This window comes from Erinaceus europaeus, chromosome 2 (assembly GCF_950295315.1).
Source record: "Erinaceus europaeus chromosome 2, mEriEur2.1, whole genome shotgun sequence".
NCBI lineage: Eukaryota > Metazoa > Chordata > Mammalia > Eulipotyphla > Erinaceidae > Erinaceus > Erinaceus europaeus.
This window is the reverse complement of record NC_080163.1, coordinates 47,486,535-47,510,377: the sequence shown is the minus strand read 5'-3', so window position 1 is coordinate 47,510,377 and position 23,843 is coordinate 47,486,535. Positions and strand designations below refer to the sequence as shown.

General features: G+C 38.3%; 1 protein-coding gene across 1 annotated transcript in view; it reads right to left on the bottom strand.

Annotated features, from left to right (window-relative positions):
• Window positions 1-5,535: 5,535 nt before the first annotated feature.
• Window positions 5,536-23,843, bottom strand: part of NDFIP1 (Nedd4 family interacting protein 1) — a 58,541-nt gene continuing 40,233 nt past the window's right edge. Inside the window, exons 6-8 of the mRNA XM_007518993.3 lie at window positions 21,635-21,701; window positions 17,185-17,290; window positions 5,536-6,606 (exon numbers count right to left, since the gene is read on the bottom strand). Coding sequence (XP_007519055.1) covers window positions 17,187-17,290; window positions 21,635-21,701 — 171 coding nt within the window. The 3' untranslated portion in view covers window positions 5,536-6,606; window positions 17,185-17,186. The remainder of the gene's footprint in view (window positions 6,607-17,184; window positions 17,291-21,634; window positions 21,702-23,843) is intronic.

Here is a 23,843-nt window from a genome sequence, read left to right as displayed (position 1 = left end):
CACAGTTGTAATTGTAGTTAAGTTATACTCACTCTGCAAGTTTCTTCTACTCATCATCTTGCGAGGAAAGATTTGAGATGAGTACTTACACATTACCCTTATTTGCAATCCATGTGCACGTGGTGTTCCTGCAAGAACCAAGTCTGACCTTTTCTAATTCTAGAGGATGGATGTTGCAAATACATTAAAAAAATAAGAAAAGAGGTTGCTTTCAATAGCTAAATCTAGGGGACTGGTAAACACAGAGGGTTAAAGGTTAGTATATAGTATAGATAATCTAGTGTAAACCGAACCCATTTCACACATATAGGGTCAACATACACAATGACAGTAGCAAAAAGATTTATATCATATGCCTGGCCATGGGCACAAAGATCTACAGTTTGAGATTTACTGGGAAAAAAAAAGAAAGTGGATTGTTAATTTTCTTTAGGCCACCAATGCCCACTACTACTACTGCTACTTCCTCTTCTCCCTCTGCTTCTGCCTCTCCCTATATATACAACTACATATATCAAATGATGTTAGTGTAAAAAAGGATTGAAGAAAATGTCCAGTACATCCAATAGCTCATTTACTAATTTATCTGCAATCACAGTTAAACTATAAATAATAAATAAATCATGGATGTACAAACACTCAGAGATGACAATTAGAGAAAGAAAGTGGGCAGGGAAGACAACATAATGGTAATGCAGAACACTTTGATATCTGAGGCTCTGAGGTCCCAGGTTCAGTCCCTTGCATCACCACTAGCCACAGCTGATCAGTGCTCTGGTCTCTATGTATCTTTCTCTCTCATTAAAATAAAATGTGTGTGTGTGTGTGTGTGTGTCTTTAAGAAACAATATACTGATGACCACCATGACATTTAAACCAGTGACTGCCAACTATGACCTGTGAAATGTTCTGTCAAAATAAAGATGTGGACTCAGGAAGCAGATGGCAAAATTCCCTCTGAAGCCTCATTTAAAGGGAGCATTTTAGGCATTTCTGACTGTTCTGCAATTGAAAAGAAGGATGTTTCATCAAGTTAAAAAAAAATGCTAGGTGAGTTATGATGATAGTTTGCTCCAATCCTCTCTACTTAGTTCAGGAAACAACTAGCTAAAAGCGTGAAGCATCCCTCAGTGAAAACATGAATTCTGTAGCTCTGGGTGATTTCAGAAAAGGCTGGCTTTCTATAGTTTAGTTGGTAATGCTGTGGATTAAAAAAATAAATATATAAAAATCCCCTCCTCTAAGATCTTTTAGATTTTTGACCCATTTTATAGGTTTTTTTTTTAATTTTTAAAAATATTTATTCCCTTTCATTGCCCTTGTTTTATGTTGTAGTTATTATTGTTGTCGGCATTGTTAGATAGGACAGAGATAAATCAATAGAGGAGAGGAAGACACAGAGGGTGAGAGAAAGATAGACACCTGCTGACTTGCTTCACCGCTTGGGAAGCGACTCCCCTGCAGGTGGGGAGCCGGGGGCTTGAACCGGGATCCTTAAGCCGGTCCTTGCACTTTGCCCATGTGTGCTTAACTTGCTGTGTTACTGCCCAACTCCATTTTCTAGTTTTACAGGCTACATATAACACTGTGGAAACTTCTAGACAACTAATGAATAGGGAACACTATCTTCTCAGATGTCCAGCACCAATCTTTTGTATTCTTCTCAGTTTTAATGTCTATAAACCTGCAATTACATATGGAGAAGTTTGTGAAACATCTTCTTTCTCACATAAACAATGAGCAATAAATCAGTTATGGAGCAAGTCACGTTTGGGAGATGTCTATTTCATACAGCAACATCTGGTCTGACCTGCATGAAATACCACATAAATGCAATTCTGTAATTATTATTATTATTTGCCTCCAGGGTTATCACTGGGGCTCGATGCCTACACTATGAATCCACTGCTCCTGGTGGCCATCCTTTTCCCCATTGTTGTTGTTTCTGTCATTGTTGCTGCTGCTGTTGTTGGGTAGGACATAGAGAAAATGTGAGAGGTAGAGATAGGTATCTGCAGACCTGCTTCACTGCTTGTAATGTGACCCGCTACAGATGGTGAGCCAGGGGCTTGAACTGGGATTCTTGTACCAGCCCTTGAGCTTTACACTATGTGCATTTAACCTGTTGTGCCACTGCCCGGCCCCCCTCAATTGTGCATTTATGATGCTAGAGAATTCTCTGTATTTAAGATTCTATCTTCAGGTTTATATTTGCATTCAAGTTTCTATTTTACTTTTTTGCCAGCTGACAAACTTAATTTAAAAAATGGGGGTGGGGTGGGAGGTGGTACAAGGTGGCACAAGGTGGCTAAGCGCACATGGTACGAAGTTCAAGGACCCACTCAAGAGTATTTTCCACAAGTGCCCCAAATGAATGCAACTATGCAAAAATATAGAATTTGCAGCCCAGGATATGGCACAGTGGGTAGTGCACTGGAGTTAAGAGTGCTAGGCTGTGGTCTGGGAGGTGGCACAGTGGTAAAAGCTTTGGATTCTTAAGCACGAGGTCCTGAGTTTGATCCCTGGCAGCACATGCCAGTGATGCCTGGCTCTTTCTCTCTCCTATCTTTCTCATAAATAAATAAAAGCTTAAAAAAAAAAAAAAAAAGAGTACTAGGCTTGGGGAGGTTGGGTGGTAGCGCAGTGGGTTAAGCACACATGACGCCAAGCCTAAGGACCAGCATAAGGATCCCGGTTCAAGCTCCAGGCTCCCCACCTGCAGGGGTTTGCTTCACAGGCGATGAAGTGGGTCTGTAGGTGTCTATCTTTCTCTCCCCCTGTCTTCCCTTCCTCTGTCCATTCCTCTCTGTTCTAACAACAACGACATCAATAACAAAAAATAGTAATTATAACAAACAATAAAAAACAAGGGCAACAAAAGGGAAAGTAAATATTATAAATAAATAAATAAAAATCATCACCATCAGAAAACTCACTTGAAATCAAATTATATCATTCTCACCTGAAATCAAACTATATATACAATTTATGTGCACTCATCACTGAGGTTTCCATGACACAGTTGCAGATAGGTAACAGGGGCCCTAATTACATTTTCATAAAATAGTTCCTCACATTTTATTGGGTTATCGGGAAAGTCATGATACATTTTTGCATACAAAAATGTCATGATTTCCTAACAATCCAATACTTATATGTATAGTTCTACTGCTCATTTCTGGCATGCATTAGGCTAGAAATTGACTACTGATATTCACTGGAACCAGAGCCAAGTGAATTTTTAGTATCTATCAGTACTGTGCCAACTCTCAAAAGGCCAGACATCAATCAGTAAGAGATTGGGTTCAAAGCTGAGGCCTGTTTGAGTATAGTGTATAGTGAGGCTTACACACTTAAAAACAATACTCCTGACATTTTACAGTATTATGATATCAATGATAAAATTTGCCTTAAAAGTTTCATAAGGGTTTACTACAAAGCTAAAAACAAAGCAAAGACCAGGACTCCACTCATGGGAATTTTTTTTTTTTTGGGGGGGGGGCAGGGCATGATTCTCATCCTAGAGCCCTGCCACCTCAGGCAACCACTTAAGTTATTGCTTCTACTGGCTTTCAAACTCCTGTGTGCATGTGGAAGGGGAAGCAGGAGAGGTAATCCTATACTCCTTTAGGTTCTTAGGCTAGGCAAATCATCAAACATAAAGTAAAGAGAACTGTATTAATTGTACTTCCTTTACACACAGGAGTCCCAGGATTCTGAGAAAGCTAATTCACCTGATTTGAGCATGCACATAAAAGCTGTCTAGTGCAGACGACTTGGGAAAGAAGAAAGAAGAGGTCAGGGTAGGGGAGACAGCATTATGGTTATGCAAAAAAGACTCATGTCTGAGGCTCTGAAGTCCCAGGTTCGATCCCATGAATCACCATAAGCCAGAGTTGAGCAGTGCTTTGGTAATAAATACATAATCCATGTCTTAAATAAAAAGGGAGGGTCTGCCGTTTTAAGCAAGTAAAGGGGTCTATCAATTCAAGGCAATGATCCTACTAGCCCACTGGCCCCCTTCAGTAGTTCTCTCTCCTCTTAAATATAGACAATATGTAAATGAAGTGGAATATATTCTAGTATAAGGATATAGTTATAGCCAAAAGGAATTCTACCTATATATACTACTGATGATTCATGGTGGGCTACTATGCAAATCAGGTAACATGAAAGCAAAAAAGAGAGAGGTTATAAAAATCTTGCCATTTCTTTAAAATTCTAAATTGTGATGTTATTTGTCCTTGTTCTTATAACTAAAAATATTGATTCTTAGGATCTCTGAACAGGTAACAAAAAAGTTATAACCACACAAAGCAATCTATTTTTATGGAGAAATGGCTACACTGTATGTACCCTTTTTTAGGAAGGAAATGATTTTAGAAGGAAGTGGCTACACAGTACCCTCTGAACAAAACTAATGCTTACAAACGGCATCAGCAAGCAAGAGATGTGAGGAAACTCTGTGGTTGTCAATGAGCCCAACTAACTGTCCCTTAAGCCAGGCTTCTATTTACTTATTTCATATAGCATGTATCCACTTTCAAGTAATTAAAAAACCCACCTTCAAAAGGATTATTCTTAAAAAAAAAAAAAAAAAAAACCTACCAGAGACTGAAAAGAAATAAAAGGAAATATGAGAACAGTGCAGTCTAACACATTTCCTCCCTAAATGGCACTGACTCTAAATGATATATGGCACCAACTTCAGGTGCACTGAGATACTTTAAAGGAAAATGAGAGAAAACACTCACCTGACTAAGTACTTTTAAAACATATAAAAACAAGGGTTTCTATCTGACAGTTTTTATGGACCACCTAATATGTAGAAACAGGAATTCTAAATATTTCAGTTCTCTGAATATACAAAACCAAATAAGGTACAAGGACCTAACGAGTAAGCACGAAGTGAATCTACAAGTGTTAGAGTTGATGTGGTTTAGGGCCCTTCTACTTTGTCCTGTAAGGGAATATAAACAGCTCTGCTGCACATGTTCACATTTATTTAGATTGTTACAAGTTATACTCATTCTTAAACGTACAGTGTTCTAGGCTATAAAAACATCCTAACTCCACTGTTGGTGTGATCTAATTCAAAATATATATTAAAAAAATCCTCAGATACCTTTATAAAGCCTCCTAATGACTGACTGTAAAATACAATTTCAAATTGACTATAAAATACGAATAACAAGATTATTTAACATTATTGTTTTTGAACAAGTAAAATAACTCAGTTATTGTGACAATAATCCAGTCTGAGATAAAAAAAAAATTGCGCAAGATCTTGTCTGCTATGTGCATGACCCAGCTTTGTTGTTGGTCCCCACAACAATGAAGGAAGCTTCTGTGCCGTAGTATCTGCCCACCCCCATCTGAAAAAGTTGGCTGAGAGTGTTGAAGCCCTGGCAACAATACCAAGAATTTACTAAATGAGCCTGTATGAATCTACATGCATGAATGACCAGAAAAAAAAAAAAGCATTAGCAATCAACAATGCAAATCAAGAAATTAAACACTGGTCTACAGCAAAAGTTGCTACACAAGAGACATTTATTAATGTTCTGTTGTATTTACAGTTTTAACATAGCAAACCAAGGTGAGTTACCACTTGGCAGAAAGCACATCATTCTACATTTATAACATCAGTTCTAACACATTGTAAAAGCAAGTAGTACAGTATGTTAGGGATCATCTCAAAAGTTCCAAGCTAATTCTTTGCTCCTAGTACCTAAAATCCTTCCTACTCCAAGTCTCAGACCTAATCAGGAGACAAAAGAAAAGAAAAAAAAAAAATGGGGTAGGAACTCTATGTAACCATACAGAAAGTATCAAGGATTATATTTTAGTAATTAATCTGCATTTGACTTTGTCCTTTCTATTTCAGACAGTGGTAACACCTTTAGAGTCCCTTAGGTACACAACACAGAACAATAGGTACTGCAAAATCCAGAAGACAGACTATCCAAAAAAAAAAAAATATATATATATATATATATCAATGCTCATTATTTACCAATTAAGAACATATTCTTGACCACACTTTAAATGTTTTTTGCACTATGATTTTGTTTTCAAATGTTCACAGTATAACTGAATCAATTTCTAGGTTAATTTTAACAGCAAATATGGATTATGTGCAGAAATGCAGTCATAACAAAAATTTTTATCTTTTGAGAAAACCCCTTTAAAATGGCCAGCATTATACATATCTTACACTAAATATTTAACTCCAAATTCTTTTTGAGATGAAAGATGGATAAAGCAAGATTGCCCCCTACTGACTATAGGGACAAGGCTCATGCTATTTAAAATGACTACAAACAATTGATAAGGCAGTATTAATACATCACAGACTTGACTGCAAGAGCTTTTTCAAACATTACCACTAATGATTCAATGATTACAGAATTCTGCATTAACTATTAAAATTTTACACCTAGGAACAAATAGAGAGAAATGATCTTTTTCAACAGTACTTTATTATTTTTTTTAAAGCAGGTGATTATTCCTCTGTGTTCTGCATCTTGATTCACTTCCTGCAGGTGTTCTCTTGCTTCTTGAGAGAGAATTCATAAATGCAGGAAGGCCTTTGCCAGAAAACATCTGCCAGAGAAGGATATTGAATATTGAAACTAGTTAGCTTGTTATTTTGGCTAAGAGAAGGATGTAGTGACAAAAGAAGGCAGGATGTTTAGAGACACAAGAAGCACATTTATACATAGTTTTAAGATTACTATATATACTCTTTCATCATACACATTAAAATTTCAGTCCTTAAAGTTAGTAAGCATTGAGAACTAGAAAAACTTGAATGTCTTCTCTAAAGCTCTTAAGGTCAGGAATCTCTCTTTTCAAACCTAAAAAAGAATGAAACCCAAGTAGCACTTCCTTTATCCCACATTTAAAACCAACGGGGACAAGGAGGCAGCAGAATCCAAGTCTATAGGACATTTTCTTACTAGCCCTGAAGCTACTGTTTACCCTGTCAATTTTGCCTAGACTACTGCCTATTCTTTAAAAGGCTGGCAAATGTAAAGAAACTACACCACCACAAGAAACCAGCATATTCTGTGTATTACCACCACCATCAATGTCATGAATTGCAGTGCTGGGGCCTCACATCTGTGCTATTCTACTGCTCCTGAGTCAATTTTTTCACTGGGGGTTGGGGGAAAGGGTGACTAGAAGGGAGACACAGCACAGCACAGGAGGGTTTTTTGTTTGTTTTGTTTTGTTTTTTTTGTGCTAGGGCTCAAACTGGGAGCCCTCAGGTACAGCAGGGTACACACTACAGCAGGTAAACTATATCTCCTGGACGCAACATAATTTTTTTAAAAGTAAGTAACTTAAAAAAAAATTTTATTCTTTATTTATTGGATAGAAACAACTAGAAATCAAGAGGGAAGGGGGTGATAAAGAAGGAGAGAGACAGAGAGACATCTGCAACACTGCTTTACCACTCACAAAGCTTTCCCCCTGCAGGTGGGGACCAGGGGCTCGAACCTGGGTCCTTGCACATTATAATACGTGCACTCAACCAGGTGTGCCACCACCTGGCCCCTATAATTTTTTTTAAAGACAAAAAGACCTTACCCTTTTGAATTTGTAATTAATAATAGATTACAAGGTTTTTTAAAATTTTATTTACTTTCCCTTTTGTTGCCCTTGCTTTTTATTGTTGTTGTAGTTATTATTATTGCTATTGTTACTGATGTCATCATTGTTAGATAGGACAGAGAGAAATGGAGAGAGGAGGGAAAGACAGAGAGGGGGAGAGAAAGACACCCGCAGACTTGCTTTACTGCTAATGAAGTGACCCCCCCCCTGCAGGTGGGAAGCTGGGGCTCTAACTGGGATCCTTACATTTGTCCTTGCACTTTGCACCATGTGTGCTTAACCCACTGTGCTACCGCCAGACTCCTGATTACAAGATTTTAAGATCACAAATGCATACATAGTTCTATACGACACCCACCACTAAAGCTGAACATACATAACCTTTTTTAACTGTTAAAATCTCCCCAAACTCTTACTCTTAAGTCCAGTTGTTTTGATTTGAAGTAAACCAATGACACTGACATAAGAGCAATGCTTCTTTAGGGTGAGAGTCAGTCTCTAAACTAAGAAACCAATATGTTTAAGTGGAAAGGGCACATGACTTGCATGTGTGAGGCCCTGGGCTTGATTACCTTGTGTGTAGAAACAGTGTACTAATGCTCACTCTTTCAAAATATAAGTCTTTAGACTGAGATACTTCAGAGTATGCAGGAACAAAAAAAGGAATTAGAAGGAACTCTAAAAACTATGCAAAAAGAAAACTAGCAGACCAATAGCAAATGGAGGTTTTATACTGAAGCTAATTTATTACAAACATAAGTCATTTCAGTTTTATCAGCTTCCACTAACACATGAAAGCCAATGTAATAATTACTATTTGATCGAACTCTGGAGTTTTCAAGAACAAATGATATAGTCCAGATAACAGAGTAGCAGCTGTGTTTCTCTCCTCTCCTCTCCCAGGTCAACTAGGAATACCAAAGGAGATCATCTGGGACCACAACAAGGCAAGACTAGAGGACTTCAGGAATCCATCAAATCACTGGTGGGTGCAAATACATGTGGCTCATGGACAGAGAGGAGCCTAGGGAGAGATTAAGTGGCTGTTAACAGTCTAGCAGTTTACCAGTTGAGGCACCACCTCCAGTCTATTTCACCAACAAAATGACTGCTGAAGGGAGGAGAGGACTCCCCTAAGACTCACCAAATGCAACTGTGAGTCTCCATTGCTACTGCCCTCAGAGGCCAAAGCAGCAGGGGGGAGGCCCTGTGCTGACATCCGGTGACAGAGAACTAGCCAGGAAACTAAGAAGATCTACACCTTGGCAGCCTAGCGATGGGGCTGTGTGGTGGGAGCCTTTCCATGTTGTTCCCCTGATGAGAACATAGTGAATACTTGCCTCAGAACCTACAGACTATAAACGGGACTTGTTTAGAAACTCACAGGGCCAAGCAGTGCTGCCTGGCTTGGCAAACAAGCTGAATTGAACCTGCAGCTTTGGATCCTTGGGGGTGTGAGAGTCTCTTTGCATAACCACTGTTTTATCTCTCCCCCACCCTGCTTTATCCTCCAGTGAGGGATTAAGCTAAAAAAGCTTATTTATAGTTTAAAAGCCCTCAGGTTCCCATAGCCTACAGGGAAGAAAAGAACAAAAGAGGCTTTAAAAGCCACTGTGCTCCAACTCAGGGATTAAAATAATATTGAAACAACTGTTAATTTCCACAACTGTGAACCCTTTAAGTACCTTACTTAGACACAAGTCAATTCAGGCAAGAGTGATCAATAATTTGAATAGTACTGAGAGGGACCTCATAACATACTATATAGAATAGTTAAGCCAACAAGAAGAAATATTGGAGAAATAAACCAGGACAAGAGTCCAGCTAAAAGCCCTCCAAAGGTTGAAACACAAAATAATGAGGTCAACATCCAAACAGGTAATACCTTGGTCACCTTCTTTAGTCTATGCTACTTCCACATATAAAAAGAGCTTCAAAGGATCTCTCTAAAATCAAAATCAAAACCGAACAAAACAAAGATCTCTCAAAGTAAGGACCTGCCACACAACAAAGGCAAAAAATCCATTAGCTTCTTCCAACATGAAGACAGCAAATCTGCTATATTCTTACCTTTAGGTTCTTGATTATTAAACAATTTGTTCTGCTTTATATCTTAATGCTTTTCAGCCAAGTTGCAGATGCTACCATGATGCCAACATAACTTACCTAGGCAGATGACCTCACCAATATGTCCTGGTCCCCACCTCCCCAGAGTCCTACCCCACTAATGGAAGACAGAAACAGGCTGGAAGTATGGATTGACCAGTAAATGCCCATGTCCAACGGAGAAGCAATTATGGAAGCCAGACTTTCCACTTTCTGCACCCCATAAAGATCTCTAGCCCACACTCCCAGAGGGATAAAGAATAGGGAACCTTCCAATGGAGGGGGTGGAATATGGAACTCTGGTGTTGGGAATTATATGGAATTGTACTTCTTTTATCCCACAATCTTGTTAATCATTATTAAATCACTAATAAAAAAAACTCATTAAGAAAAGGTTGATGGGGGCTAGGTGGTGGCACACCTGGTTAAACGTATACAATACAGTGTGCAAGGATCTAGGGTTGTTTGTTTTTTCTGCCTCCAGAGTTATTTCTGGGGCTCAGTGCCTGCACTATGAATCCACTACTCCTGGAGGCCATTTTTTGCCCTTTTGTTGCCCTTATTGTTTACCGTTGTTGTTGTTGTTACTGCTGTTATTGTTGCATAGGACAGAGAGAAATCAAGAGAGGAAGGGAAGACAGAGGGAGAAGGACACACATCTGCAGACTTGCTTCACTGCTTGTGAAGCAGCCCCCCACCCCTGCTGCAGGTGGGGAGCCAAAGGCTCAAACTGGGATCCTTATGCCAGTCCTTGAGCTTTGCACCACATACGTTTAGCCCTGCTTGCCCCCACCCCTAGGTTTAAGCTCCTGGTCCCCACCTGCAGGCAGAAAGCTTCACTAGTGGTGAAGCACTGCTGCTGGTATCTCTGTTTCTATCCCTCTCCCCTCTCAAGTTCTCTGTTTCTATCCAATAATAAATAAATAAAATTTTAAAAAGAAAGAAAAGAGCAGCACTACTAAAACAGAAAAAGAAAAACTAGGTAGGTTACCAAAATCATATTAAACCCTGAAATGAAACTACTAGAGAGGCAAGGAGCCACTGCTCTCTGTCTAAATACCTGGAGGTCTGCTCAAATCAATTTGGTTTATCAGTTGTTACAAAAACACTGATGAGACCTTAACTGGAAGACAAACAGATTTAGGCTCTGTGAACATCATTACTAAACTATAGATCAGTATCACTTTGTGTACAAAAAGAATCTGTTATCTTAGAGATCATTTAATTGCAATAGGAACATAATAATCTTTGTTGAACATTATGTAAAATTTTAAGCAGAAATTTCACTGGAAACATTTTAATTGTCTTACTATTTTTTGCATAGCAAACTCAAATAAAGTATTTAATTTTAACTTGAGAATAATTTCCTTTAATAAAATGTAAAGCATCAAGAAGGGGGTTGTAGGGTAGGGGAGATAGCATAACAGTTATGCAAACAGACTCTCATACCTGAGACTCCAAAGTCCCAGGTTCAGTCCCCCCCACCACTATAAGCCAGAGCTGAGCAGTGCTCTTGTAATAAACACACACAATTATAGAAAGAGAGAAATGAAAATGCATGTCTTTATATAAATCCCTTCAGTGTTTCTTATAGGAGTGGGTTAGCAGTAGTAAAAATGTTTACTTGTCATAAAGGAAAAAAATTAAATACTCGACTCCTAACAGGTATAGTTTACCAGCACTGAGGGAGCACTAATACTGCAGGACTCTATTCACTGATGTTCGAGTTTACAAACTGCCTCTACACTTCCCTTCCTATTTTGGATGTGGCTAAAATAACTATAAAGCTTCATATGTACAGGTACTTTGGGAACAGTGTTAGATACCTGTTGTGACACCAACAGGAGTTTGAGACTACTAGCATATGAATGATGTCAGCCTGAGGCGGGACACACAGAAAAGGGAAGGTATAAAGCACAGGACTTTGAGCAGGTTGCTCTCTTTGGCTGCTGCTTCTTCTCCTAGTCAGAAGCATCTTGGTGGAGGTGCTCCAGGTATCTGTCATGGCTACTTCTCCTGGGAATTGAATACATGTGACTGCCAGCTGGCAACTTTTAGACCCCTCTACAGCTATGAGCAACCTTTACCAGAGCTGATAATTGTTTATCTCTTTTTTATTTTTTTAAAATATTTATTTCCCTTTTTGTTTTATTGTTTTATTTGTCCTTGTTTTATTGTTGTAGTTATTATTATTGTTGTTATTGATGTCATCATTGTTGGAGAGGACAGAGAGAAATGGAGAGAGGAGGGAAAGACAGAGAGGGGGAGAGAAAGACAGACGACTGAAGACCTGCTTCACCGCCTGTGAAGCAGCTCCCCTGCAGGTGTAGAGCTGGGGGCTCCAACCAGGATCCTTACACCAGTCCTTGCACTTTGTGTCACATGTGCTTAGCCCCCTGCGCTATCGCCCAACTCCCAATAATAAGTTTATCTTATGGAGTGAACTTTTGATAAGTATACTCAGACTTTATGGACCTAGTGTACTCTGAACCCTTGATGATAATTGCTTATTTTACCTTTTACTTGTTTCACCCTAGTAAAATTTGTATTGTTTAAATGCGTTCCCAGCTCCCCACTGTGAATCCTTTTATGTGCTGCAGCAGCCCCCCAAACCCTTTTTAAGTTAAATAATAACAGATACCAATTAACTGTACTACCAATATAAAGCTACTAAAGCTAACTTCCCCATAACCTGGTAGTAGCAGAAGTAGGTATTCTATAGAAATGTTCTCTGGGGGCTGGGTGGTAGTATACCCAGTTGAGTATACATACTGCATGTGCTCCCCACTAAATGGAGGATACTTCAAGAGTGGTGAAGTAGGTCTACAGGTGTCTCTTTCTCTCTTCCTATCATCCCTTTCCTTCTCAATGTCTACCTATCCTAATAAAAAAAGAAAAGCGGGGGCGGGGAAATGGTCACAGGGAGAGGGGAAATTTTATAGGTGCTAAGCCCCAGCGATAACTCTTGTGGCAAAAAAGAAAAAAAAATTAAATTAAAAACACATTTTTCCAGGTAACTGATTTATAAGTATAAACTACCAAGATTATACAGTAATGTAAATGATAAATAATAAATAGTATGTGTAAATAATAAATAGTAATGTAAATGATAAATAATAAATTATAATTAAAAATCTAAGTATGTATGCTTTTATTTTTACTGTACCATTTAAAGAGGTTTCTAAAAAGTATGTTTATCTTTTAAACATAAATGTTTTGTTTATTGTTATGGGGCAAGAAACCAGGTTTATTTTGGTTTTATTTTTACTTTTTAATGAAAGATTAGGTGAGTTCTGAAAGTGAAATAGAGAACTATTCCTTTGATAGCAATGCATGAACTTTAATACTTGGCTTTTGTAAGATCTAGACTTTTTTTCCAGCTTATGTCCAGGCTATTTCATTTGCCTGGAGTATATTTGGGTACCCTAAGCATAAAAGTCACTCTTCTTATATCCTTTTCTAATAAAACAACAAACAGTATGGTTTGAGAAGTTATTTTCCTGCTACAGCAGTTATTTTCCAAATTGCCTACTAGTGTCTTACTGGAAAAAATAAAGCTTTTAACTAGTGACAACTCCATCAAAGAAAAAGCAAGAAGTCTCAATGACTTCTTACATGATGACTTTCTAGCATATTTTCAAATTTAAAATGAATTTCCTCTAAACTAGAAAAAAAAAGTTTTACAATTGACCTGGATGGAAAGCTCTTACTTATCAAAGGACAAAGAAATTCTGTCCCATGAGATTTTAAGGCTTTTCAGGTTCCCTCTGGGCATATTGAAAATTAGCAAGGAAGTCATTAAAATTCTAAATACTGCCTTAAGGCTCCAAACCCTCAATTTAGAGCTCAGAGTCTTTTAGGCATGCCAGGCATGATTTCAAATCAACTAGGATATCAAAGTCAGATATAAGCTACTATGCCCTCTAATGGGGAACATTCATATACCTCTGATTAAGATGCTGACAACTCCTGGGGGCTGGGCAGTAAAGCAGCGGGTTAAGTGCTCATAGGGCAAAGCACCAAGGACCAGTACAAGGATTCTGGTTTGAGCCCTGGCTCCCCACCTGCAAGGGGGCATTGCTTCTCAAGCAGTGAAGTAGGTCTGCAGGTGTCTTTCTCTCCCTCTTTCTGTCTTCCTCTTCCTCTCTCTCTATCTCTCTCTGTCCTAACCAACAACAATAACAACAACAACAGCAACAAGGGCAACATAAATATGGGAAAAAATGGCCTCCAGGAGCAGTGGATTCATAGTGCTGGCACTGAACCCCAACAACAACCCTGGAGGGAAAAAAAAAGTTTCTAACAATTCCTAAAGTACAATGAGGCTTCTGAACCCAAAATTTGGGGAGTAGCAAGTCTTTAATCTCCTATTGGGAGTAGCAAGTCTATAATCTCCTATTACAGAATCATCAATACTTGAAGTCATAACACTGAAGATGCTTTATTTGGAATATTTTCATGAAACACTTAGAGATTTTTGAATACCAAAATAAAATATAATGAACTGTACAGATAAAATTTATAGTACAGTCCCTAACAATACAGAAAAAGGGAGTTCAGGTTTTTTCTCAACCTAGTTGTTATTTTTTTTGTATTAGAAGCAAGATAAGGAAGGGGAGTACACTCTCCTCATAAAGGGAGATATTTCCTTCTAAACTGAAGGATGACAAATAAGAGGTCTGATCTCAGTCCACTGAGAAATTTAAAGCTATTATTAGACTAGAATTATAAAAATCTGTATTTAAATAAGAAAAAATGTATATGAAAAAATGTATATGATGTATATGGAAAATACATGTATATGAAAAAAAATGAAGACAATGACAGTTGACTGAAACTACATACATCATAATGTATATGAAAAAAATACATGTATATGAAAAAAAATGATGACAATGACGGTTGACTGAAACTACATACAACATCTAATAATCTGATTAAAAAAAAAAAAGAATTTATTTTTATGAGACAGAGACAGACAGACCAGAGTACTGCTCATCTCTGGCACAGTGTTATCAGGAATTGGTCTATAACCATGGAGATCAAATTCAAGATATTTATATGCAAAACACCATTCTACCAGTGAGCTACATTCCTATCTCCCCACAGTTTGTGTGTGTAATAGAACCAGAGCTTTGCACACGGGTGATTTCACTGCTCTGTAGCACTTTTTCATTCAGCTAGAAAGACAGAAAGAAAAACAGAGAGAATGCACCAGAGCTTCCTCTACTGCCATAATACATCCCAAGTGATGCCAGGACTCAAACCTGGGATGGATGCATGGGGATGCAGGTATACTACCTGATAAGTTACCTCTCATCTCCCCAGCCATCCACACTTTTAACCATGCAATAAAATGTTCTGAGGGGTGGGGTGATGAAAAATGGAATGAAGAGGGTCAAATGGTAAAAAAGAAAAGGGGGGGCTGTCTTTTTTAAAAGGCATTTTTTTTACAACCACTTACGTAACAAAGAAAATGCCTATATAATTTTCCATATTTATAAAAATTGTTTTGTAAAAAGAAAAGAAACTGATTTGGTTTCACCACTCTGGGATTGCTTTTTCACATAGAAACAGACAGAAGAGAAAGAGGATAAGACACTCCCCACCCCCTGCACCAAAACTTCCTTGGATGCGGTGGGGGCTGATTTCAAACCTGGGCTTCACATGCCAAAACAGGTGCATTATCCAAGCGAGCTACTTTACTAGTCCATGTATATTTAAAAATTGCAAAGTATGCATTATTTCTATTAAATAGTCATTAATGGTACAGACATACATGTCAGTTACAGGCATGCAAAAACTCTTTTCTAGCCAGATTTCCCATAAACTTAATCTCTAGTAATAACAACCATTAAGATTTTTTACTGCCCAAATATCAAATATTCCTTCTCCAAAAATAAATAAAAATCAGAAGTTAACTAGACTTACTGTCTGGTCACTTCACAATATCATATATAATAAATGTTGTGGACCTAAAACAAATGTAATATTATGTATCAATCATAAATCTATTAAAAATATAAATACAAGTGGTACCCTTAAATGATTAGACAATTTTTCTAAGTGAAAATATATACTCTCTCAAAGAAATGAATCAGTACAGGCCTAAGTTCTTGGTATGTTAAATGCCTTGTGAATATACTCTACCATGTACAGATCTGATCATATTTACAAGGTTACTTACAAATGTACACTTAGTTATACATGTAAGGCATATGATATCCAATATAAGAGAACATTTATCAATATATGAATGTTGTTATTACTGTTTGAAAAAAATTGTTAAATCTGAGAAGTTCTCTGGCAGGAATGTTAGTTCACTGGGTAGGGAGCCTGTACTGCTAAGCACATAGCCCAAATTGGAGCCCCAGCACCACATGGGAAGTGCACATGTGGTGTGCCTGCCTGCCCGCCTCCCTCCTTCCCTCGACTTATTGGAATGAAAAAATGGCCTGGAGTGGTAAAATCGTGCATGCTTGAGGCTTTGGCTTCACACACCAAAATTATTTCCATCATATCACTCTGCTTCTAAAAACACTTTCAATGTAGCCAAACTAACTGGCAAATTAACTACTGTGTATACATACCTTTTTGAGGTACATGTGCACCAGAACTTAAGAGTTCCACTCTTAGCATATACCTACTATAGAAACTATGACAACCCAATAGCAAATACAGAATGAACTGATGTTCACATTAAGACTAGCCAATAAGTCACTGGGTCTAAAGGGAACTTCTATGAATTTATTTTATTTTACCAGAGTGCTGTTTTGCTCTAGCTTATGGTGGTGCTGGGGATTGAGCCTGGGATGACCTCAGAGCCTCAGGCATGAAAGCCTTTATAGCATTATGCTATCATCCCAGCCTTAAATGCTTAATTTATTTAAAGACTTACTTCTGAGAGAGACCCAGAAGAGAGACTGAGACCACAGCATGGTGCCAGGGATTGAATGGGTCTCAGTGTGCTAGGCATGTGCTTTACTGCTGGGTTATGTCACATGCTCTTTGACTTCTAGAACCTCATAAAAAATGGATGTAATACTCAAGATACTAAACAGTAGCCCAACGCTCTCTTCCAGCTCTGGAATTTAGGGATCCTGTATAACTAGAGCAAGGTGATCAGGTTTCTTCTCAAATCACCTTCTAGAACTGGTAGAAGAGAAAACAGTGGATTCAGGACTCAAGATTCAGACCTCAAAGATTCAGGATCTGGACTCTAGTCATATACCCTAGTGACTTCATGACTCCTGCCTCTTCCACACTGTCAGAACATATGATAACTTTCTCCTTGGTGGTTTTTAAACACCTCTCTACAGAACACCTCTTACTTAGGTAGAAATGTCTAATGAGCAAGGACTATATCTTTCTTGATTTTTCTATATATCTCTTACTATAGATATAAATGTACATGATTACAGTCATATGTGGACAAATTTTGTTTGTTTCCTCTAATACCTTTAATAAATAAAGAGAACTCTGGTCCGGGGGAGATTTGAGAAAGTCTCTGGCATCTTCCGAACTTTTGCATAATTGATAAATCCTCTGAGAAACAGGAGAAAGCCTAATTTAAAAAAGAAAGAAAAGCCAAGGATGAATTTATAGTTTCCATATTAATTGCTATTCCCAGAAATATCCCTCAATAGCTACATTTTATTTTTCTGTGAAAAATATCGAAACAGAATCAATTCCCCCTCCAATATTTCCAAAGAGTTTTCATATTAACTGTTCTATTTCTCAGTGAAAAGACAAATACCAAAAACCAAATAAAAGTTTCTGCTGTACATTCAGGATCTAGTTGGCCTAAAGAAAAAAAATAAACAAAATACAGCCAAATATTTATATTTGGAAATTTGATTGAGATGTATTATCAAAACCTACCTTTTAAGTTAAAAAAAAAAAAAAGTAATCAAGATAATTAACTCTTTTTTTTTTTTTTTTTACCAAAGCATGGCTCAGCTCTGGTTTATGGTGGTGCAGGGGATTGAGCCTGGGACTTTGGAGCCTCAAGCATGGGAATCTGTTTGCAAAACCATTATGCTACCTAACCCTGCCCAATAACTATTAAAAAAAAAAAAGAGGTTGTAAACTGTTTCTCAAGTGTGAAAAATTCCATCCTTTCTTGTCATGGGATCTTTTATTTCTGTGGACAGTACATAATGTTGTCCACTAGATGTCAGGATTCCTTTACCTATTAACAGCAATTCTCAGACTCACTTGTTAACTATAAGAACTAGAGCTCTTACACAAATAAATTAGTGCATAGGGTGCTTTGCCATTTATTTACCAGGCAGTAAAGGAGTCAGACTGATTTTGTATGACTACACCAGAACCTATATATTCAGGCAAGTTTGCATGTCTTGGGATATCAGAGGGGAAGATACCTGCTCAAGAGGTAGCTCAAACACACCCTTGATTGCTGTTCATAGAGACCCTGCATCTTACATACACTTGGGGAGTGGGGAAGTGGTGCACCTGGTTAAGCGTGCAAGCCAGCATTCACAAGGCCTTGGTTCAAGCCTCTGCTCAACAACTGAGGGGGTGGAGGAAGCTTCATGAGTGGTGAAACAAGTACTGCAAGTGTTTATCTCCCCTGCCTCTCAAATTCTCATGGGCAGGTGCACCTGGTTGAACACATATGTCACAATGTGCAATGAGCTGGGTTGGAGCCCCTGGTCCCATCTGTAGATGGACAGCTTTGTGAGAGGTGAAACAAGGTTGCAGGTGTCTCTCTGTCTCCTCTATCTCCCCCTTTCCCTCTTAATTTCTGTCTCTATCCAATAAATAAAGATAATTTTTTTAAAAAAATAAAGGAAAAAAGGCCACCAGGAGCAATGAACTCATTGTGCAGGCACTGAACCCCAATAATAACCCTGGAGGCAAATGAGGAAAATAAATAAACTTGCAAAGCAATTTTGAGATATAATTTACATAGCAGAAAGTTTTTGTTCAGTGTGCACGATTCACTAGCTTTTAGCATAGTTATAAAGTTGTACAACTATCCCCATAATAAATTTTTGAAAGTTTCTTTATCTCAAATATACTCTGTATCTGGTAGCAGTTACTTTCTATTGGCCTGCTTCTTCCTCCCAACCTCTCTTCTCTAAACACAGATAAAATTACTTTAGGCTGAAACCAAAGTCCTCAGAGTTCAGTTGGCACCAAAAGCAATAATAAATTAAAAAAAAACCCATAGAGCAGGGGTCACCCCTTCAAATGCAGAGTGGGAAAATCCCAGTGAACTGGAGAGCACTTAATCTGCAGGGGTGAGCTACAACTCAGCTTTACTCAGAGAGAGTGTGACATGTGAGAATGATGAACTGAGATGCCTGTGAGAGTTTATATAGTTTGTAGATGTTATTTCAGGAAGATAAACCAGCTTTGTTTGATCATCCAATTTTAAAGAAATTTTAATTCAAGTATTTTATGAGAAGCCATTGATGTTTAAAAGTCGGCAACTAACAATAGAATAAGAGAAAATGAAAATAACTATGGAACAAATAAGCCATAACTACAGGCTTGATGTAGTTTATTAGCTGTCTACCTGCTTGAGAGCTCTGAGAAATAGGAGAAATTGGGTTTTATAGGAAAGACTTTAAAAATATCAATATTAGCTCTCTCTACAACAGCAGCTTTAAAAATGACCCCAAACTGGGAGTAAATGTACATCTAAAGTCACTTTTTTTTAAAATACTGTAAGTCTATTCTCTCTGAAAAGTGAACATGGGAAGCAATCAAATCATTGACTTCCTCTAAATTACCATTATGAAAATATGCTTTATGGCTTCTCTCTGGTCCATCTGGAATATGCCTGGACTTCAGGCTTGAGGGAAGAGTTGTTTTTTTTTTTTTTTAAGATATGTATATATAATTGAGAGAATAATCAAAACAAGAAACTCTATTCCAAAAGAACTCCTACAAGAATTTTTTTTTTTTTAAGCTTCTTAATAATGAAGTGAAGGAGATACTCACAATTTTCTTTTCCTTGGAACTGCAATGAATAAGAGTAGAATTGATGATGCTATTGGGGAGTCAGGGTGGTGTGAAAGGTGATGCCAATTTTCTAAGTAAAATGTAACATCAGCAATGCATGACACTGTCAGCATATGGAAAAAAAAAAAAAAAAAAAAAAAAGCAAGGCCTGAATATATTAAGCACCTGTTGAACATGGGTGCCAGGCAGCCAGAAAATAGCAGACTGGAGCCAATACAGCACATAGGACAAAATGATGCCACAGGTGCAGAGGGAGGCGACCGTACTAACTTTCATCTTTAATGGCTGTTCTGCTGTGTAGAAATGACAGCAGTGAAGGTGGTCTTATGTTGTTGCATTATATACAATCCCTTTACGGAGAAATGAAGAAGTCAGCAGAATCCAGCTATGTTCATTTCTTTGCTGTAAGGCATCTTGGAAGGTGCTCCAGGAGATGATACAGTGAATAAAAGCACTGTACTCCTAAGTACGAGGTCCTGAGTTTGATTATGGGCCATCACGTGTGTCAGAGAGAAATGATGCTCTGGTGGCACTCTCTCATTAACAAAACTTTTTTAAAAAGATACCTTGAAAGATTTTTAAAACAAATATTTAGAATTAAACTGTAATCTCAGGGGGCGGAGCCAAGATGGCAACTCAGAGACAACATCTGGCCTGAGCTCTGCAAGGAGGCTGCTTCAAAACTGGGAAGTTCGGCCACCAGGTTCCAGATGATACCATGGTGCCAAACAGAATTCCCTGGACAGACAACCCCACCAATGTGTCCTGGAGCTCTGCTTCCCCAGAGCCCTGCCCTACTAGGGAAAGAGAGACAGGCTGAGAGGAGTATGGATCGACTTGCAAATGCCCATGTTCAGCGGGGAAGCAATTACAGAAGCCAGACCTTCCACCTTCTGTACCCCATAATGATCCTGGGTCCAGACTCCCAGAGGGTTAAAGAATAGAAAAGCTATCAGGGGAGGGGATAGGATATGGAGTTCTGGTGGTGGGAATTGTACCCCTCTTATCTTATGGACTTGTCAATGTTTCCATTTTATAAATAAATAATAAAAAAAGAGAATTAAAAAAATGTAATCTCAAAATCACCAATCTGAAATGTACATTTAATTCATTTTAAAAGACCTCCACTGTTAAGCAATTCTTTATTTTTTAAGTGTTTTTATTTCTTGTCATGAGGGTTTTCGGGCTCAATGCGAGAACTGAATTCACAGCTCCCAGCAGCCATCCCCACCCCTAATTTTTACCAGATAGGACAGAGAAGAGCTTGAGATGGAATGGGGAGATAAGAGGGAGAGAAAGACACCTGCGGACCTGCTTTACCACTGGTGAATCAGACCCCATGCAGGTGGGGAGCAGGGCTCACACCCTTGTCCTTGAGCTTGGTAATATGTATGCTTAACTGGGTGCATCACCACCCAGCCCCTAAAACAATTCTTATTCACAGGAAGAGTGATCTAAAGCATTCTAGAAATCCAGCTGAGATTCTTTCAGAAATTATGTCTCTTTAGACTACACATTTTTTTGTCTTCTACTGACAGGTCAAAAACTCAAGTAGTTCAATTGGTAATAATAGATCTAGAAGCAATTTGGTTGAATTTGCAAAGTTTTTTACTCACAGAGGGAAAAATGGTGGTCTATAAAGTCATCTTATCAGAGGAGTACATGGGGAACCTGGGATGTGTATGCAAGTGGGTTAAGAAACATCTACCACCACTAAGATGTCTTACTAATATGCATGTTACTCCGATGGTGACAATGATAGAATCTTTCAGAAAGAACTGTTTAAAAAAAAAAAAAGAACTGTTTTAAAGTTGTATTTATTATCACTGTTTAATAAAAGATGAGGTAGAAATGATTTTATTTCTAAAATTTAGTATAAGATTTTCTCTCCTTAGTCTACATTAAAAGTACTTACCTAAGACCAGAAACACCCACCAGAGCCAATACTGACCATCAAAATATCCAGGGAAATAGGTAGAAAACTGAAAAATAAAACATTTGGTAACAGCTTAGTAGATATAATTTCACTTTCAATTTTTTATATTTATTTTCCCTTTTGTTGCTCTTGTTTTCTTTTTATTATTGTTGTAGTTATTGTTGTTATTGATGTCATCATTGTTGGATAGGACAGAGAAAAATGGAGAGAGGAGGGGAAGACAGAAGGGGAAGGAAAGATTCCTGCAGACCTGCTTCACCTCCTGTGAAGTGACATCCCTGCAGGTGGGGAGCCGGGGGCTCAAACTGGGATCCTTCAGCCAGTTCTTGCACTTCGTGCGCTTAACCCACTGTGCTACTGCTCAACTCCCTCACTTTTAATTTTTACTGGTCTTTTTGTTTATTTGGCTGGTTGAACCTGAGACCCCAAAGCCTCGTGATAAGACTGTTTGCATAATCATTATGCTATCTTCCTAGTCTTTACCTTTTAATTTAAAGGTGCACAAATGGGGGCTGGACGGTAGTGCAGTGAGTTAAGCTCACATGGCGCAAAGCACAAGGGCTGGCGAAAGGATCCCAGTTCGAGCCCCCGGCTCCCCACCTGCAGGGGGGTTGCTTCACAAGTGGTGAAGAAAGTCTGCAGGTGTCTATCTTTCTCTTCCCCCTCTGTCTTCCCCTCATCTCTCCATTTCTCTCTGTCCTATCCAACAACAGCAGCTATAACAACTACAACAAGGGCAACAAAATGGGGAAAAACAGCCTCCAGGAGCAGTGGATTCGTAGTGCAGACACAGAGCCCCAGCAATAACCCTAGAGGCAAAAATAAATAAATAAATAAATAAATAAAGGTGCACAAACAGCAAGAATTCGCTTTATATTATTAATACTGTGACTCATCCCTTGTGATAAAAAATAAAGCATTTATATATTACCAATTTGAAATGGTTATATACATAAGCAAATATATTTGCATGAACCAGCCCTGAAATATAACATCTTTCACCTTCATGAACTTCGTATTTTATAAGTGCTCAAAACCTATTTATTTACTTTTTTAAATCTTCATGTATTTACTATGAGAGAGTAAGAGGGAGACAGGAAATCAGAGCACTACTCAGCTCTGACATGTTGGTGCTGAGGATTAATTAAATCTGTGGCCTCAGGCATGCAAGGTGGAGCTATCTCCCCAGGCCTATTTAATTCTTTAAGCCTATTATCTTGTCTGCAAAATATTCACCCTTATAAAAATATGTTCTGATGATACTTTACGATGCTGAAAGTCAATTGGCCTCCTTTCTAACAAACCTTATTAATTTTGTTCTTGTACCTCCAGGTCAGGCCTTGTCTTTGGAAGCTTTTTTATGTATAAACACCATTCCCTTGCTAGGGATTAGTATGTGATCATATAGTGTTATTTTGATCAATGGGAACTGTGGGGTTCTTGGAAGACTTTTCTGGTCTTTTTCTTTTTTCTTTGCTTGTAGCCAGAGACTTCATCCCTCTAGGCTGACTTTTCCAGATAGAAAAGAGAAACAAAGAAAGACAGAAGAAAGGGAAAGACACCAAATTTTCCCTCACTGCAGTGGGAGCTGAGCTTGAACCTGGGTCATGCAAATGGCAAAGCTATCCAGGATAGCTTTCCAAGTGGGCTGACTTCCTTTAAAAAAAAAAAAAAATTAATGAAGGAAGTAGTTTTCTTTCTTCTTTTGAGCACTGTTGTTTCTGCTGTGATCTCAAACTGCCATGCTCACCTTTTAATGTTAAGAGAGAAGCAGCTATACTAGGAAGCTGAGCAGAATTATCAGGTTTTGTTTTTTAATTTTTATCTTTATTTATTGGATAGAGACAGACAGAAATTGAGAGGGAAGGGGGTGACAGAGAAAGGAAAAGGACAAAGACACCTGCAACACTGCTTCACCACTTGCAAAGCTTTCCCCTTGCAGGTGGGGACCAGGGGCTTAAACCTGGGTCCTTGCGCATTACCAACATGTGCACCCAACCAGGTAAGCCACTAGCAGCTCCTAGAGTATCAGTTCTAATGCTATCAATAATGATATCAAGAAACACCTGAAGTAACTAACCTATCAGGTTGGGACATCAATTTTCCTTATAGCTCTCTAAGCCATTTTGAGCTTGGCTTTCTGTTACTTGCACACCAAGTAGAAAGCAAATGCTACAATTCACAAGGA